Source organism: Aulostomus chinensis, chromosome 15 (genome assembly GCF_037954235.1).
Source record: "Aulostomus chinensis isolate RoL2024-O1b breed Wild chromosome 15, RoL_Achi_v1.0, whole genome shotgun sequence".
NCBI classification, from domain to species: Eukaryota; Metazoa; Chordata; class Actinopteri; order Syngnathiformes; family Aulostomidae; genus Aulostomus; species Aulostomus chinensis.
Genome location: NC_141334.1, coordinates 1,154,634 through 1,174,647, shown reverse-complemented (window position 1 = coordinate 1,174,647; position 20,014 = coordinate 1,154,634). Strand labels below are relative to the sequence as shown.

Here is a 20,014-nt window from a genome sequence, read left to right as displayed (position 1 = left end):
AACAGATGTTTAACGGCGTCAGGCGCTTCCAGTCACGAATCTTAACTGGTTCACCGAAGACTTGATCTCCCCTCTCTCTCTCTGTCTGTCCCTCCTTCCTCATCTGTCTCTTTATTTTATTCTACCCTTCCCCTTCTCTCTAAGCAAATAACGGATTAATTTTAATCCATTACAGAAGGATAACGTTAAAAAACATGAACACACTTTTGACCTTTGACCTCACGCATGACTAAATTTTTAAATGGAGAGCTCTTGTGACCAGCAGAGGGTGGTAAAACGCCTGGGATGTGTCTCACTTCTGCCAGTGATTAAAAGATTTCCCCTATAAAGCGGATCAATTCTTTAGTTGACAAATTTTAAATCTATTTGAATTGATGCATTAAACATCAGAGGTTTTCCAGGTGTGAGGAGGAACTTCCCTGGGGGGCAAAAGTCCAGCTAAATAGTGGGTTCTGTCTACTGGGTTCCACTGCAGCTCTTCTTCTTTCCAGTCAAACTGGGATTAGTTAGGGATCCTGCAGATCTGATGACCTCACAAACAATCATGAGCTGTGATTTACATTCTTAGAAATACATTTTATATGTTCACCTTGTCTTTTGGCCTGTTCTACTTATAATTCTTATTTATTTTATTCTTATATATGAGGGCAAATGGACCCTTAGTGGTCCACTTTGGGCATCGCTGGTCCAAGAGGAGACTGATCATCAACCCTCCTGTGTATATGCTTGTCACCACCAAAATGCCATATACAGTGGAGGACTACGACTACTACTACTACTACGACTACTACTACCACCACTGAAGATGATGGCGATAATAATACCAATACCAATAACAACAACAACAACAACAACAACAATAATATGGCGGCCCAGTGGAGCAGTGGTCCTCCCTGTGGCCCCCATCAAGAAGGTTGTGGGTGGAGCCCCGGCTGCAGCACGGGGTCTTTCTGGGTGAGTCTCCATGTTCTCCCTGTTCCTGCTGGGTTCTCTCTGGTACTCCAGCTTCCTCCACAGTCCAAAGACATCAAGAGGGGACCAGGTTAATCCAGACTCTAAATTGACCGTAGGTACGAGTGTGAATGGTCGTTTGTCTTTGCATGTTGGCCCTGTGATGGACTGGCGACCAGTCCAGGGTGAACCCCGCCTCTCGCCTGTTGACGCTGGGATAGGCTCCACCCCCCACGACCCTTAATGTGTAGGAATAAGCTGAAGACAATGGATGGATAGTAACAATAATAATAATAATAAATCACATTATATGCAGAATATGTAGGTCCTTTACCTAGACAAAATTGTCCTTTAGTAAAAGTAAATGTCTCCAGTCTAAATTCTACATAAGGTAAATTATAGAAGTATTTGATATGGAGCATACTTCAGTATCAAAAGTAGTTGTGTGTATTCCTTTGCTCAGGTCAAGTTCAAGTCATGGGCTGCTCTGACTGTGTGTCCCCGAGCTCGTCTTCATCAGATTCTGTTGCATGTAATTTAACAACTGGGCTAATCTCAGCATATTAACTTGTATATGTTGATTTATGTGCTCTATCCTTAAAACAATAAACTTAATTAATCAATACATCTTCTCTACAAAATCTTTCCTCTAAATCTAACAAGTACGGATGTTCTGTTGTTGTTCATTTGTTGTGGTCATTGTTAAAGACAAACACCTAAGATGTCCCCTTGAACATAAATACTCTGGTAGGGTACGGATACGTTGATATTGTACTGAAGTACAAGACTTGAGTAAAATTACTAAATTGCTTTCCACCCCTGGATTTCAGCAAATTACTTAGGATTGGATGACTACAAGTGTGTAATTAATCTGATTATTTTTCGGATCGCCCTTTAGAGACCTTTTACCCCTCCTGTGTGAATTCCCTCACCGGAAGCGGACGAGTTTTATTTTGTCAGCTGCCACCGGAAGTCCCTAACGGTTTCTGTGTCGTTAGCGTGATAGTGGTGGTGCTGCTGCTGAGCCTCCTCAGCAGAGTGAGCTAGGTGGATGTCGGACTCTTCCCGGTGAAATACACCGACCTCCGGCCGCATGAAACATGCCTCAGCGCCGCGTTTGAACCGGCGGGACTGTCGGAGAGGCGAGAGTCCGGTCTCCAGGCGGGTTTAGAGGCAAACAAGATCAGGATGTTGCAAGTATTAGCTTGTGGCGCCGTAGTTTTCCCCGGGTTGTTCCTCGCCTTCAGGAGAATCCTGCCGTGTGTGTTCAAACACTGGAGCGATGCCGACGTGGTGCTGGTCAGCGAGAGGTAAACTGGTTATTTTATCCCGCTTCACCTCACCAAATATCATCCCAGCGCTGTTGCAGCATTTTAGCTTAACTAGCGGGTGCAGCTAGCTCCAGTTCTGCTCATTCGGTTAGCTTATTTTATTTTATTTTACTCTTGACGCTGATTCGCACAGGGACTCACGAGTATTTGTCAGCATTTAGAGAAAAGAAATCAACTTTGTTCTTTTAATTCATGATGATTGTGTGCAAATGTAATCATTTCTAAAGGCTACGTCCGTGAAGTAATGAAATCTGTTAAAGTCCTGAGTTCAAATTCAAGCTTCGTCTCCCAGACGTGTCATCAGCGGTGTTGCGGGGTTTGTGTGCAGGACCTCTGAGTGTGTGTGTGTGTGTGTGTGTATATGTGTGTGTGTGTGTGTGGGGGGGGGGGGGGGGGGAACAGGACCGTCCAGCAAGTAGTCTGGGCCCTTGCTTGACATCATCCGAGCTCTGCATCCAGTAGGGGGGTTATTCACTGCTCCAGATGGGAAGTTCTAGCTTTATGGAGGTGAACAACCCCAAGCTTGATCTATCAACATAATTCAGCCGCTTTAACTTTGCCTCCCGGGGATTCTATGTTGCACAGTTATTGTGTTGTGTGGGTCAGTGTGGCTTGCTCACATGTGCACAACTCTGGTCAAAGCTCATTTGTACTCTGTCACACTTGCTAATCCTCCTCTCAGCTCTGGCTGGGGCTGACTGCTGAGCTAGCTATGCGCTGGAAAACACTGAGCCCCTTCTCCTGAATTAGGCTTCCCTCCACTAATTTACTAATGCTCATCTCACGGAAAATGTTGTTCTTACAAGCGTCCAGGCCTCTGGGGATGTCACACTGCTCACTTTCCTCCATGAGACAAGCCTTTTAGTATCTCCTCTGCTGCACATCCCCAAAGTGCGTCCCCTTTTCCAAAGGTTCACCAAACGTCTCATGAAAATATCCACGTAACATCGGTGTATCATCGGTATCGGCAGATATAAGTTACATAATAAAATGTATTCGTATTGGTCTGATACGGATAGATTCCTGTCACTAAATTCCTCCTGATATATTCATACAATCTGGTTCTTAACGCTGGTGAGGTTGGGAAAGATCTCGGTGCTCAGTTCTGCTCAGGTGTCTTCCTAAGCTACAATAATTAGGATTTATGGCCTTTTCCAAATGGTTTAGACATGAATAAAAATGTTGCGTTTTCTACGTGTACACGCTGTTGTTTCTGTACATGCGGTGAATATCACGTAAACATGTTCTCACAGATGATACTGGCTTTGGTGAACAACTGCTATCAGTTGTAAAATGACAGCTGTTGGTCAAAAACTCTGCTCCTGAGAATCCCTAAGGCCAGCAGAGTTGTTGACGTGGCTAAATGAAATGAACATTCCACTAATAATCCTGTTGATGTGCAGCCACGCAAGTTGTGTTGACCGTTTTGACTGTGTTTGGGGAAGTTGGGCCAGTTGAACTGCTCGTTAGGTAGCACGAAGCTAATGCAGTTACGCATCTGGCTGTGTGCTGCGAGGTCTGAAACTGCACTTAAACTCCAACATGTCGTGTAAATATGCAGTAAACATTTGCAAAAAAAAAAAAACCTGACTGATGTTAGCATGTCTCACACGTCGTCATCAGAAAAATGCCAAATTCAGATGATCCTACCAGACAAGGCTGTTAACATGACTCATAGCGTGTTGGAATGTTGTCATTGTGATGATAGCAGTGGAATCCTAGCGCTCATGTCATCTCGGTGTCTGACAGTCCTGATGACATCGTCAAGTTTTACTCCTGTTTCGTGGATTGAGTGCCTCTTATCTTGACGATGTTGAGGTCAGGTGATCGTGGGTCATCACAAGAGTTCTGGTTGATGCCCCGCCAGGTCGTAGTATCAGGTATTAATGAAGTTTAAATACTTTGCTGAGCTGAAGTAGAGTTTCCAGCACACTGTTGGCTATTTTAGCTTTTGAAATTCATTAAAGGGTATAAAAACAACCTTTTTCTTTTTATTTTTGAGTACTTTTAAGAGCTGGTACTTATTTACTTGTACTTGAATAAATCGCTTGAATCAGAACTGGTACTTTTTCCAGAGTCTTTCTGTGTATAAGTATCTGTATGTGGGTACTTCTGCCACCTCTCTTCAATGGGACGTTGGATCAGGAATCCAGGAAAGCTTTAATAGTGGAGTAACAGGATTTGGGAAATATTGGAGGGCTGTGATTGAGGGATCAGACGTGGGGATGATGGAGCCGATGGAAGGAGGAGTTACAGCTGCACCTCAGAGATGGAGGCCGTCGGATGACCCTGTCGAAAAGGGAAAAAGTGGCTTGCACACAAAGCCAGAGCAACAAGAACTTTATTGGACAACGTTTCCATCAACGGATCTTTATTGGGTCAAAGTTTTTCGTCCCACCAGTGCAGAAGCAGAAGATGGTGATATTTTTTACTCCCCAAGGATTTAAACTGAGAATCGATCAGTGAAACGTTGAATGGAACGATCGGAGTCGTTGGCATTACTTTGATGAAGTTGGTTGGTTTTGTCGCTCTAGAGCGCCGCTCGGGTTACGACCGGGGGAGAAAGACTTCTTGCTTGCTGTGAAATGCACTTTACTCCATTTGCAGCCCCCCCCCCCCCATGTCACTTTTCCTTTGGCTCCGCTGCAGCACCAATGCAACTTCAGATTACGTAGCTCCTGACTGTCAAACGCTGTGTGTGTGACAGAACATGAAAGAGCAAGCAGCCCTTGGGTAACAAAACAGTCGCAGGAAGACTGAGGAGCCGAGGTTGTTCTCTGGATGGACACAGCAGGAAAGAAAAGACAACATTGCCGAACAAGGCAGCAAGACATTCTTCCCCTCCACACTCTCCTCACGCCGTCAACCTTTCAGCAGCACAGAGAGGGGGGTACTGGCGGACACACAATGAACGGGTTGTGTAAAATCTGGGTCTTGTGACCGAGTATGCAACCATACAACCCTAGAAGGCAGTGAGGCGTGGGGGTAAATGTGTGTGTTCAGAGGTGGGGGGGGACAGGCCAGTCAGTCTTTCCCAGGCCAGGCCTGTGGTTGTATTGTTGCCGGTGGCCTTGGTTCCCTTGTCGATGACGATGTCATGGCTGCATTCCCGTGGAGACTGGTGTGAGGTGACAGCAGGTTCAAGCTGGATGGCACTCAAACGCACTCCTTGTTACTCAGTCTTGCCATTCGCTGCACACTAACTGGACCACAGAGGGAGAAGGCAGTCTTTGTAGTGAAACTGGCTGATATTTATGAGTACGACTCGGCCTGGGTGGCGTGGTCGATAATGGTATCACAGTACAGGTTTGTTTTTTGTAGATAGACAGTAAGTACAGAATCCAGGCCTGGGACAGAATCGAGCAGATACATTTGCATGATCACATCATGGAGTGACGCCATGTTGGATCATTAGACCTCTAGGAGGACCAGACATAGCAGCGCATCGTTACCCTGCCACTCTGGGTCCATTCACTGTTGCAGCCACGCCAGACTGGACCTTGCACTCGGGCCCCGTGTGGTCAGGCCCAGACCAGACCAGACCGAACAGTTTTATAAGTGTTGAATGCTTTTGAATCGTTCCTAAACACGGTGTTGTGTTAAACGTGCGAGCGTCTATTATGGCTGTAGTGAGTGTCGGCGTATAAATGATGTTTTCTGATTTCAAAGCTGCTTTCTGTCAGCGTTGCCAAGTTGGAGCTCAGCCAGGGTGAGAGCTTGTCTGACCAGGCCCGGGCTTCCGTCATTTCAACTAATTGGTGATATAATTGAACAATAAAAAAATCTGCATCTCTGGGACTGCGACTCCGTTCAACACTCTACATTTTCAGGTCACGTTTGAGGGGAAACCGCAAAGCTGAGAAATTCTTAGAAAAGTCTTAGATTTGCCTCACAATTCTCTGAATTTAAGGGGTTGGGTTACGATCAACTGAGAAACATCTTTCTTGGTTAATAACTATTGAGTTGTTTGACTTCTCCTCATGAGTTTGTGTGTGGAAACAGAGATTTCAGAGAAGTTTGAAAATCTCTTATAAGCATAAAAGTCACGACGCTCTGCGGTAAATGAACCCCCACGTGTGTGTAAGTTCTCAAGGTTCCTGACATGTGAGTCAACTTGTAAGGTCCATGAATGCTCCTCGTGTTCTGGTGCCTTCTGCCACCTCACGCAGTAACACTTCAAATAGAGATGTAGCAGGTTCTCCTGTGTCACAGGTCTGTTTATAGACGAGGGAAGTGGAGGCCAGGCGCTGCTAATCTGACGCTACGCTGAACTTGCAGCTCCAACTGCTCGACTCGCTCACCTGAAGCCACACTTTTAGAACTTGACCTACAGTCGGTTCTTGTCTCGCTCACCGAGCTGTCAGTCACACAAATGGGTCAACAAAACAAAGTGCATGGGGTTACAGAGTCTGTCTTTTATTTTGTATCTTGACACCAGTTAGCTTAGGAGTTGTCAAAGAGAGGTTCAGGGCCCACTGGGGGTCCTTGGTGGTCTTCCAGGGGGTCCGCAGCAAAATGAGAAATTATTTGTTTTAATGGATTCTGAAAGCCTTTTTGATGCCTTTAATGCTGTCATAACTAACTTATAAAAATAGTTTCTTGGTCTTTGGAAAAAGAAGTCCAACTTTTATCCACAGATATTTTAAATTTCCTTCAGGTCATTTTCAGCTGATTTATTGTGTTTCTGAGTGGAACAACAGGGATTAGCAGATTAACGAAAAACGTTATTAAACAGCAAACAACAAAAACTTTTACTCTATAAAATCCTTTAAAAACAAAAATGATTAAGGATGAAAAAGATAATGCTGATTAATCGTCGTAAGTTTAATTGCGAGTGAGCACATGATGTAGTAACTTATTTGTAAATTGAAAAAGTTGAAGTCAGACAGTTGGAGAAACCCTCAAAAGGAATGACAGAAGAGTTTGGTGCTGGACCTGCCCAACGTGTGTCAAGTGTCATGAAATAACTTTAGTTATGATTCTATTAAAAAAAAGAACTCGACAAAAAAGTTCCCCAAGAACCTGAATTGGGAAAGAAAAAAAACAAAATTGTATTTCAAAAATTTTTAGATTTTTTTTTCTGAGCTGAAAACAAAGTTCAAATCGGGGTCTGTCAATCGTTGTGTTTCTACCTGTTTAACTTTGGATGTTTAATCTGTTCAGTTGTTGACTCCCACAAAAATGATACTTTGTTGTGAACGTAGTGACCTCAAGAATCTCCTCCTCTCCTGGAATTAAGAAACCTCCTGATAGAGAAACTTCACCTTAACCCTCTCTCACTGTGTGTGTCTGTGTGTGTGTTCGTCTTCCTCAGATTGGTGTCCTCCATCCATGCTGTCATGGCAACCACGGCAGGAGTCATCATCGTGTCATCATGCCGAGACAACGTCATTAACGACAGGTTAGACCTCATGTCAGTTGTCACCTTCACCTGACTACCAGTCGCCCTCCCAGTCCCCCCACTCAAACACGAGTACGGGGTAACGGCGTGGTTACTGGGGTCATGATGAGGAGGCTGGTCCTCTGTGGGGCCACGGCTGCTTCCCTCTCAGCCAGAGGCTACAGTTGAAGACGGAAAGCCTCGATCAGCCAGAGCAATGAAAGCTTCATGAGTTAAAGTCGATGCGTGTAATTTATCAAACCACCGGCTCCACAAACATAAAATGAAGGCAGTCGATCTTTTCAAGTGCTTTGTCTGCAGCACCCAAGTTATGAAGCAGCCTGAACAAAAGCTGTCACTGTAGTTTGGTTTGTTTGCCACTTTGCCAAAAATGTGGCAGCAGAGTGAGAATAAGGAGGGTCTTGGTCTGGTCTTTACAGTCGTTATTTTAATAGTGATTTATTTGTTTACTCAGACCAAAAGGGAGGAAAGTGGCCAGTGTATTGTTTCAAACATTGGTATTTTACAGTCGATGTCCAGCTGCCTCCATTCAGCTGCTAATTTAAGTACATAATTCAGTTGAAAGCCAGTCGTTCTACCTAGAAAGTGAGAATTTATCTGTTATGTAACGATTTTCCACCAAACCTCTTGGTAGTTGTTGTCACTCAGTTCCAGCTGCCTCGGTGAATGAGCTTAAGCAGCCTGTCAGCACAAGAACTGAACAGCGCCAGGCTGATTGTCAGTGATGGCACCGGCGTGTCGCAGCCTGGTCCTGCAGGGCGGATCTGTCTAGCGCAAAACTGGACATCCTCATGTGGACCGTGATGGAATTGGATACTAAGTCTACTTTTTAATGTGTCCTTTTTGACAACAGTCGAACTTTATCCGAGGCCACGCCACACACAACTTACTTTACTAGCTGTTTCCAGATCTGCCACCTGGCAGCAAGTTAGCGTTAGCATAGCATTAGCCTGCCCATGCAGTTTAGGAAAGTGTGCCTAGTAATCCTCCTGAGTCAGCGGCCAGACCTGGGCAGTCCCAGTTCCAGGCTGCTAATCCCCCCTGCCCCTCCCCTTCACCCACAGGGTTTAATTCCTCTGCAGCGCTGCTCAGTTCTGCTGTCCTGTGACGTGCACGAGGCCCGGAGCTTAGTGGACGCACACTCTGGAGTCAGACCCATGAATGCGCTAATGCTGCATCACAATCTGTCACCTCATTTATCCTTCGTTGCCTCACTTGCTAAAGGTTTGCAAGGTTTTGGGTCCCCGATACCGAGGAGGCAGGAGGCTCCAGCTGAAAGTTCAAGCATGTGACGTCGGGGGCGTCGCTCTCGACTCTCCGTGCCAGCCAGTGAATACTTACCTTTCACCGCTGAGAGCGCTGCCTTCAGCTGCTCCTTAGAAAGTCAGAAATCTAGCTTCAAATTGCATTTAAGATGGTCTAAAAGTTTTCTTATATTTATTTGTTGTAGTAAATTTACCATAGTAATACACACATTAATATACGGTGCCGTGCCGTGCCATGTTGGTACTGTTTCCAGTACCTGCAGCATCTTTGGTACCTGCGGCACCGTCACATATTCAGAACTTTGGCATCAACTTGCATTGACGTGTCGGTCTGTACTGCATACCATATAAAAGATTTAATAACAATGAGACCTGGGCTCCGCGTCACACGCCAATACTTTTATGGCACCAACTAAAATGCTTCAATACAATCAAAGAAGCCTCATCATTCAGTACCAAAATTTAATAACTCGAGTAAATCTTCAAGTTGAGGTTCTCTTTTCCGTGATGTGAAACTGCTTTGCGTGTAAAAATGCCAACATGCTGAAGTGTCAAACTAAACGTTGGAAACGGAAGTAAGACTGTCATGTTCATGTACGTTTTGAGTGTGTCGAAATTCCAGGGAGCTTAAAGTAAAACCAAAGATTTGCATCTAATATTCATGAAAAAAGGATGTTTCTGAAAAAGTTCAGTGATTTAACTGCTTACCCTTCAAAGGCTTTTCCTGGTCACGTAGACTGGAATCTTATCAGCGACATGAGTTGTCCGTGTCTGGTCGTTGTAAACAATTCAGTTTCTCATTTCCCTCGAACATAACAAACGCATGTACACCAGAGAGCTGCTGAATGCGGCGCTCATTCCACCCCCGGCTGTCGTCGTGCCTTCCTCTTAATCTCCATTTGGTGACCTTAAGAGCTACAGACCCCAGTTAGAGGTCAGAGGTCAGTGGATCAGCTTTGCCTTGCAGCTTTATTGCATTCTGTCCACATAATTAACCGTCTCAGTAATCAGTGGTCATTAGACCACTGCAGCCGCCCAACTGTTTACCGTGGTGTACTGGCGTAAGCCTGGAAGAGGTCATGTGGGTTAAATGGGTGTGTTTGTGCATGGAGTCGAACTGCAACGACAGGTCATGCTGTTTAGCCACAGCCGCGTCGCACAACGCAGCCAAGCAATGCTGTTAACTCCTCACTGACTGAACACGACAGACACAATCAGAACCTCGTCACGTGTGGTTTACATGATGATGCACGCGGAGGTGGCTGAGCTGGTCGGATCCATGGGCCCACTGAAGAACCGAGCTTGGACCAGCGCCGATCAGCAGCCTGGTCTTTGACCGGTAAAATGTATCAACTGTTCCCAGGATCCATGAATATTTATTAAACTTGCATTTTGTGTTCTTCTCCTCAGGCACTGGCTGGCCACCCACTTTGTCATCTGGTACGGCGTGCCCTACATGACGTATGACATCTTCGCCATGTACCTCAGCCACTACTACCGCTTCCGGGTCAAAGGGCACGAGGAGTATAAGCAGCATTCCCTGAGAACCGTCAACTCCTTTGTGCGGCGGGAGTTCCTGCTGGTGCTGCATCACATCGCCCTGCTGACCATCCTGCTGCCTGTCACGCTGGTGAGGGGGGCGGCGGTGGAGCTCATTGATCCCTTCGGGGTCTTCTGGGTGACACTTGTTTTAAGGTTGTGCACAAGTCATGTTTCCCTGATGGAGGGGGGATCAATTCCTCGCCGTGGGGAATCTGTTTTTAGAACTCATCTTAAAAGGAAGCAGGGAGCAGCGTTTCATCTGATGGAGCTTAGCTGTCAATCAATATGTTGACATGAAGACAATAATCAATCAAATGATGTCGCTGCTTTTTATGCTGCTCTCTCTTCTCACAAATGCTCTCATGTCACTCATAGACCACAGTAATGAGGAATATGAACCAGAACCAGAACCTAAAATCTAAACTGTCAGAACAGACTAAGAAGTTCTCAAGCTTATGCAGTCCTACTGCAGTCATACTTGATGTATAGGGGAGTGGAAATGGTACAGTCCAACACACATCAAAGGAATTTCAGGCCTCAAGGACAGCAAATAAAAGAGAACAGCTTGTGATTATTAATTAGTTTCTTTGAAAAAAACAGCAAATGATTCCGTGTTGTTTGTCTTCCTACAATTGTCCGAGTTGTGGGGACGCACTCGCAGTAAGAATGGACAGGAAGGGAGGATGAAAGAGGAATGTTGTTTTCTGCTGATACGGAGGTTCTCAGCTGAGGTCAATGTACAGAAGAGAATCAAAGCTCAGATACTTGAGTAGATTAATTTACAGTCCGGAGTCGGGACGTGAGAGCAAACAAGGAACAAAAGAGGCCTTGAGGAAGGACTGACATCACGGGGTTCAGGAGACCTTTGAACTGTTGCACCTGAGGTCACGGTCACTGTTGTGGTTCAAATCCTGATTTATTCTCTGACTAATTACAACTTTGGTGATTTCATGTCGGTCATGAAGAGGAGCCTCTACACGCCGTGTAGCTTTTGTTTGGTAGGTCCTTGACCCTAACCTGCCGACTCATTGTCTCTTTTACTTTCACCGCCTCCCTCAAAAAACCAACTCAGAACGACCATGGGAACACAAAACTTGGTGATCTGTCTGTCTGACGACCAAACGACCTGCTGCTCAGATCAGAACGACAGCATCTTGAGTCATAATTTAGCCTGTCAACAAACCTGAAAAGACTCGCCTGCCCGCAAACACCCAGTTAGCGTTTGAAGTCAGTATTTCTTTTACAGTTTGATTTCTTACTAAAGGTATTGACTTGATCCCAGCAGAGTTATTCATGAGACGTGTTCTTATCCTGCAGTTTACAGAACCTCCAGTGTCCCAGATTAGCTGGCCAGGTGCGCTGTTACCTGTGTGTTACCTGTGTGTTTGTTTGCAGTAGCAGTCGGTGTGCGGGATCACGTTACCCTCCATTATTCAGCTGCAGCTGCAGCCACTCTGCCGGGCTCTCCACTCCCTCCATCCCTTTCTCCTATTTCTCTTTCACTCTTCTGCAACTCTATCCCACGCTGGCCAACATAGGAGCACGTTAACAGTTAAACTACACTTTCGTGTCAGAAAGTTTTACAGCTCTGCATCCTGATATCCGTCTCTGATAAAGAGCCTTCAGTTGGTGATGGCTGTCAGGATGTCGAGCTTTTTAACATGAAAATGTTGTTTTTTATCACTTCCAGCACCTTCAACACAAGCAGAAATTTCCGGATACATTTGAAGTTATCTTGACTTTCACAGAGGAGGTGGTGGTGGGGGTTTGTATTTTTTACCCATGCAAAAATCTGACAGGCTGATTTTCATGAAACCTGTTGGGGGGGGGGGGGGGGGCGTCTGAGGAAGAGCTGCTTCAAATATGGAGCAGATCCAGACCGAACTGACCAACTCCCCAGACGGCAGCCGGTCGGTCACAGAGACTCTCGTGCTGAACGTGCAGACCTGATACTGCAATACTTGGGTGTAGTTAGGCACATTTCACCGAAACATGGATAAACAGCCCCCTAAAAAGGGAGTCTGAAGAAGAAGGCAGTTGAAAACTCTGTGAATGGGCGGAAACTTCGGAGCAGAACCGAAAAATTGACACCAACCCAAATCTGAGTCTGGGCTTCCCCAGGTTGTTTCTGCCTGCGTCTCTCGGTTCGTTGGTCTTCAGCGCCCAAACTACCTGGTGGTCAATCACAGAAGTCACACTGAGTTGTGCAGGATTTCGATGGTCAGTAACGCCCAGCCAGTTGTGAACGACGTCAGCAGCCCCGCATATTTCTGAACCGTGAAAACACGACGAAATTATGTCTCGTGGCTCATAAACTTCATCGTCATGTCTTACGTCACAATACCTGGATTGAAGGTACTAACCTGCAGTCATAACATGCGCACAACGATTTCAGCGGCGTTCAATGTTTTTTTGAGAGGTTTTAAGTTTATATTTTCAGGTAGCTGGTGTGCAGCCATCGTGAGAGGCGAGGCTGGAACCAGCTCTCCAGGTTTGTTAGCTGTGGCGTTAAGTTCCCGTCTGTGGTCTCCGCCTTTCATGGGCAGATGGCAAAGCCACATCAGGAGCTGCTCATGCGTTATTCATCGTCAGCACACAGCGAGCTACGCTACCGGATAGTGCATGCCTTTTGTCCAGAGTCTCTTTATCCATCTCCACTGACTCACCTATTCTAGGATGGATCCTCTAACCACACAGCAACTGTGCTGCTGGTCAATATTTGAAAGCTTCATTCATTACTTATGTACAGGACATCACTCCCCCGTCTGCTGCCCTCACATCTTTTAGCTTTTAGTTTCATTAGTGCAGAATACTGGCGTTTTTGGTTGTGAGATTGTAAAAGTTTGATAAACAGTCACACAAACTGAGTCTGGCTGAATTTAAGTAGGTTTGAAACAAGCTCAGTGTGTCTTTGTGAGCATGTCAGTCGCTCTTGAAGGACTTCCCAGTTTTTATTGAGGTTTATTGCAGTTCAAGTCCAGTCTTTAATCTAAAAGGGAAAGCGCAAAACAGCCAGAAACAGTTTGATTTTCTAAAACCTGTCAAACAAAGTGATCGTGTCTTAAAAAACAGGGCCTATAATTTCCAGTGTTTCTGCAACAATAGAAACCTTTGACCTTTGACCCCACAGGCGTCCAAACTTTATTAATGACTTAGAAGCTGTTTTTACACAGACTTCATTACTACACCCTCCGAAGCATCATTTGAATAATGTTTCACCTCAGGAAGTCGTAAATTGAATCATAATAGCTTTAAAAAAGCCATAAACTAAAGAAAGTGGACCAATAAATATTTTCAAAGAGGCGAGGAGGTCCGTTACCTCCACGCCGCTCTCGGTCGCCACCTGAAGCTCGTAGCCACACGATGCAGCTTGGATTTATGCTGGCAGACATGAACAAAAAAACCATAATGTTTGGCATAAATGTCCACTGGGACTCAAGGATGGCCTGAAACATTTGGTGGTCAAAGGTCAAGGTCACACCGCGGAGGCGTACAGCTGTTATTACAAGTTGTGTAGCTCGGGTAATGTTAGCCTTCTGGCTAGCTCAATAATGACACCTGGTTATCAACACTCATGCTGAGAGAAATCAGTTGAGCTCTTGAGCTTCAGCTCACTTCCGTCCAGTAACGTGGCTGATGAGGCTGTTCACCTCAGAAATAATGCAGGTTTCTTTTTTCAGAGGCCGACCATGTGACCTGTTAGTTGTGGTTATGTGAATGTTTTTTACTGGGAAGTGGGACCTTTCCCCTAATGAACCAACTGTTATTGTACTGACGGACACCTCGACTTTCTGAGTGTGGGATATGAAAATATAACCTTTGAAGGCACATCCCGATCCAAGCCCGCTCGTGCCGGTGAGAGCAGTCCGTGGAGGCTCTCCCCCCAGATGTTGTCCTCGAGTGTCAGCTGTGTTATTTTCCATGCGTGTGTTTGCTTGCTCACTCTGTGTGTGCTCTGTTTGTCTGTTCCACAGTTCTTCAGAAGGGACCAGGGAGATTTCTTCATCGGCTGCTTGTTTCTAACAGAGCTCAGCACACCCTTTGTGTCCCTGGGGAAGATTCTGATCCAGGTGAGGCAGCTTGTACTCATTCAGAACCAGGAAGTCTTCACTGAGCCCCCCCAAAGCCAAAAGTTGAAGATTGTATCGCTCACATATGAAATCATCATGATGGTGGCGGGAATATCCCTGGCTGCCATCAGGCAGTCGTGCGCCAAATCCCTATCTCCTCTAAACAGCGATTGTCTAATCAAAGGCAACGGTAACCAGGCACTGCCCACCTGTCAAGCCTGAGGATTTTCCACACGCTGAAGGTGCCGACGTGGCGCTCCAGTGAGACTGAAACCAGCCACGTGAAGAGTTTGGAGGGCCGTGTTTTTGTTCGCCCCTCCTAAGACACAAGAGCAGTAGAATTAGCAACTGTTAAACTCTGCTCAAACATACGCTAACAACCAAGGCTTCGCTCACCGATGGCAATATTGAAGTCTATATTTTGGAATATTATGTCACATGCTGAATTTCGGCGACTGATTTGCTGTGAAACTGCAGATTAAGTGTTTGAGAGGGACACCACCCCCTCGAATGACTCTTCTCATCATCAGAATTTGATCCGATAACATTCGTGAAGGCTAGAAGAGCAGAACGATTAAATGTCAACTCTGAGTATTGGGAGATGCCTGATGGTTTTTTGAGATCGGGGAAAGAAAATTTTATCAAGACTTCCGTACTTAGAACCTGAGCAAGCATATATTAATACAGATTATATATCTTACCTAACGTACTGCAGTGGTGAGAATGCTTGGATGCCAAGGAGCAGAGCACGAATATCCCTTTTTCACTCAGAAAGGAGCTTGTCACCGTACTATTAATAATTAAGGTCCATGACTCACGAGAAATGATGGAAAATACTAAACAAACCGTCTCTTGCTCACTCTGCTGTGGGGCTCTGAGGCATCCGACTCTTACAAACAGCACAGTCAGCCTGCACCTCCTGTAAAAGCAGAATTCCCAGAATAGAAGAGCTTCACCGTGGACTCGCCGTTCGCAGGTCTTTGCTGACATCTGGTGTCAGCAGAGGAGCGGAGCCGAGCGCCGCCGCCGCCGTCAGTCTAAATCCTTGTGGCTTCTGTTGTGTAGAACAGGAGTTCCTCACTTGCTTTTTTTTTTTAAGCCAGCATCCACTGCTTTTTAAGCCATCACCCTCTAAAGTGTGTGGGATTCATGTCCACACAATAATAACTAGGATTGCCTTTTATTTATTGTTTAGTTTTGAAAGTGAAATCAAAACTGCTGGTTCTGCCAGCATTCACTCAGGAGTCATGGGAACAAACATCCTCGTGAGCTCAGGACAGCTATTTGTGAGTACTTGGAAGGCTTTTTGTGGAAAGTTTCCCTCTGAACTCATCGGGACGGTTTCCTGTGGTGCACAAGTCAAACGCCACCAACCTCCAGAGACCTGATGAAGCCTCGTCAGACGGTTTGGCGTGTCAGGAAATCCTGCGTCAGAGAAGCGGCAAACGTGTCGGCTGCTGCTGGGATTCTCAACACCTCACGTGATTAGCGCTCGCTGTGACAGGGACCTTATTCATGGAAAAGTAGCCAGAACATGCTATAAACATGGTGTGCTGTCTTATGGGAGTGTTGCTGTCTATGTGAGCGTTGCCATGGTGATTTAACTGGCAGTCTTGCCTCTTCCCCCGCCTCCCTCTTGTCTCCCCCACCAGCTCAGCCTCCAGGACTGCTGGCTGCACAAGGCCAACGGCGGTATGGTGCTACTCACCTTCTTCATGTGCCGCATCGCCCTCTTCCCCTACATGTACTGGGTGTATGGCCGCCACTACGGCATCCCACTCTACAGCGTGCCCTTCCACCTTCCGCTGTCCGCCAACCTGGGCAACTCGTGTATCCTGGCGCCGCAGGTCTACTGGTTCGTCTTGCTTTGCCGAAAGGGCTTCCGTCTGTACCAGCGTAGCCGTGGGGCCGGCTCGCCTGCCACGGCTGCTGGCACTGACACCGCTAAGGATGATTGATATCCGGTCACACACTCGGCTACTAACACGACTACTTCCGCAAAGTCACTTGACTTGTCACATTTCAAACCCCACCATCGTACTGTAGTACACCAGGACTGCCTGCACTCCTCGGCATTCTCCGCACAGTTTAACTCCTCGGTTACAAATCTGCTGCCTGACTGGAGCTTTCCAACAATTCAACTTTAAGTTTGGTGATTTTATCGCGTTCAGCTCTCGCCTGGATCTTATTGAAGTGCTACACTGCGTCTGAGGAAGGTAAAACATGAAGTGAAGCATCAGAAGCCAGGAGGAGCGTCTGAGGACAGACGGTCGTATCTGTTACTCTGACTGTGTTTACAGACTCTGCTGATTGGGAAGGTCTGCTACCGTGAGTATGAGTGGCTGTTACAAAAGGTTATATTTATTTATATTGCGTTGCTGGAAGAGTGATGGGCCTCCGCTCCAGTTCATCCACCTGTCATACAGACTTGAAGGGTTACAAACAGTGGAAGGTGGGATGCAAGGTCAAGCAGTCTTAGCAGGAGGAAGCGTGAGGAACACGTGACCTCGCTCACATGCTTAAGCACCATTTGTTCAGCAGAAATCCCACATATGAAACTGTAACATTCAGTTAAGACACTGGTCCACTTTATGTAGTGGCTCTGCTTTGAGAGAGCGCTAGTTTTAGCCTCCAGTCCCCAGAGTCAATGCTGCATCCACGTTCCACAGGAAAGATGGGAAATATTAGTTTCCCACTTGGAAACACTTAACACACGATTGAACCTCTCACAAAACTTCAGTTTAACCTCCAATGTCTTGAGTTGAGTGTAATTTTTTTTTTTTAATCAGTTAAGTTGCTTTCATGATTGTCGTGGAATATTCGGCAGGAGAAATATCGACATCGAAGCTTGGAGGCTCGCGGGTCTCCAGGGTTCTCAGCAAAAAACGCTTGTGAGAATCTGAGCAGCATCGCTCATCTGACGTGAGCGTTCACTGTCCAGTTGTCCTTGAGGTTTGGAAAGACTTTTTTGTGTGCTAATTTTAAGGTTATGTCTTGATTGTTCTATTGTAGCGCTTTTTGATAGAAATCAAGTGAATTTGAATGAGAAAGTTGAGGAGCAAATTAGCAGAAACATTAGGCATCGACAACAAAAGATACAACGTTAAAAACTTTGGTCATAATTATATTTTATGAATATGAGTCACTAATGGACCCGAGCGAGTTGGCAAACAGCAAATGACAACAGTTACCAGGTAGATTCAAAACATGAGCATTGAATATTTACAATGTCTGATTATCTGTTGGAACCTGCAAAAATAAAATTCCACTGGAAGATTTGAGTAAAAAAAAACCTTGAAAATTAGCAACAAAAAACTAAATAATTTACATATTTGACTCTTGACTGATAAAAATTACAGATTGGTAAAAAACAAAAATGACTTTTACCAGAGGGTTAGAAAAAAGATTTTAATGCACAAAAATAAATGAATTATTAAATTTGTGGTCCAGATCAGCGATGCTGGATCAGATTTCTTGTATTTAAATGTTTGGGGGGGGGGGGGGCGAGTGTGGAGCGATACGGCGAGCAGGCGTCGTGTGGATGGGGGAAGTCTTCCTGACGTAGAATGAGTGATACCTGCTTACCTTCACCACCTGTGTGCACCTGTGTGTCGGGTGGTGCGTCTCCGCGCAGGTGCTGTATATACTTCACCTTTTTCGGGATTGACGGCCGACTTTAGTGTCATCAGAGCTAGTTTATATCTAAACCCTTATCCCGACTTTACTTGACCTGAGAGGACCATTTATATGTTTTCTGTTGGATTCACAGTTGCAGAGTTTCTATCAGAGACATTTTATGATTGAAAATATCATATTTCACTTTGGATACGATAAAATAGAAGCTGTTATTTTTTTAAGCGCACTGAAGGGTTAGTTTTCTCACAGGTTGGATAACTCATATAAGCTTTATAGTGAACTAACTGATGAATGCATTACTGGGCTTTTTTACTGTCCTGCAAATGTAATCTATGCAAAAGAGGCAGCGGTGCATTTACTCGCCACTGATGTCCATCAGCTGATTGGAGTCTCACTGTGTTAGTTTGTTCACATACTGGATTTTGGGACCTGATGTTTCTCTCACTACACTTTTCTCTCACTGGGACTCGCATCATAATTCCTGGTGTTGTTTCATTCCAGTGGCATAGGAAGTTCTTTGCTTTCAGTTTTACCTCACGAGTTGGCGTTTTTTCCCAGTTAATTCAGGTTGTATCAAGTGTATTAATCATTATCGTGGTTTGACCTTCTGGCTTGTAGATGCGTTTGCAACTTGGCCTGTTCGGACAAGAATTGACAGGACAGTTGCTTTTTCAAAATGTCACCAACGCTACTTGTTCTCGTCACGCCGGGGACGCACAGGAAGCTGGCGATAGAAATGCAGCTCCTCATTGTCGACCATTTTGAAGTTCCCCCAGTTGACGCCGAGGAACCCGACCCCAGAAACATGAATCCCCTTTCTGGTGAGAAATGTAGAATACCTTCAAGAAAATGCTCAGTTGGTAACAAAATGTAGTGGACACGCGTCCAACCGGGCAGGAAGTGACGCCGATGCGGTCAGGCCTCGCAGCTGTGGGGTCGCTTGTACAGCAGTGTTACAGAATCTGTGTAAAAGTGTTAAACTGCTTGTTGCTGCCGAGAATCCTGGTTCCTGTGTGTCTCCAGTGTCAACGTGAACACAGCGCTCAGATTCAAGCTAACTCAGAAAGTCTTACTCTTTGTTGTTGTTGAAAGGCTGCCAATGGCATTTTTGCGCCTTCAGCTTCAGATCCCAATGTCTCCACACGTTACTTTGTCAGTCATAATTATCCATCCAGAACACGTCACGGGTTTCATCCACTTTGTTTTGGAAGTTCAAGTTTAAAAAATAAAAAGTCAGACTCTGCTGGTGTGCAGTGGCAGTTTTTGGAGATCTCGTCTGGAGGAGCTGACGTGGTGCTTTTACACTGTGAAAAATAAAAACAAAATCTGAGTCATGATGATTAGTGAGTTTTCAAATTAAACTTTCTGGTATCGAGACAGACTGCCGTTGCATTGTGGGTTTTGTAGTGTTGCTGTTTCCTGATGGGAGCTTCTGGTCTAGGGGGAGCGGAAGTGCCAGGAGGTGATGAGTCGTCTTGCTTGTGGACGGACGAACTGCCTGACCAGCAGTCCGAGGAAGAGACGGAGCTGCTGAATGGTGCGTTTGTTTGTGCGTCTCTTGGCTGCAGACCAGCCGAGTCCAGGGCGCGTCAGCCCATCGCTGAGCAGTCGGTTGTTACTGGAAACATCCCAGACCAGTTGTTTGGCCGTCAGTCAGCTCCAGCTCTCCTCTGCTCTCCTGCGCTTCCTCAGCCATCAACACAGATGTCAAGCTCAATCAGAAAAACCCGAATCTGATGAATTCTAAGGATATTTTAACAGTTTGTCAGAAGTCTCTTTATTGGCTGAAGCTGAATAACGGCTGCAGGTTATTTCTTT

At 45.7% G+C, this 20,014-nt stretch overlaps 1 protein-coding gene across 1 annotated transcript; it reads left to right on the top strand.

Annotated features, from left to right (window-relative positions):
• The first annotated feature begins 1,923 nt into the window (after window positions 1-1,923).
• tlcd3a (TLC domain containing 3A) lies at window positions 1,924-18,050 on the top strand. Its single transcript, XM_086226128.1, has 5 exons — window positions 1,924-2,261; window positions 7,597-7,683; window positions 10,359-10,578; window positions 14,465-14,560; window positions 16,213-18,050. The coding sequence occupies exons 1-5, from the start codon at window positions 2,140-2,142 to the stop codon at window positions 16,516-16,518; spliced, it is 831 nt and encodes a 276-aa protein (XP_086082254.1). The 5' UTR covers window positions 1,924-2,139; the 3' UTR covers window positions 16,519-18,050.
• The last annotated feature ends 1,964 nt before the right edge of the window (window positions 18,051-20,014 follow it).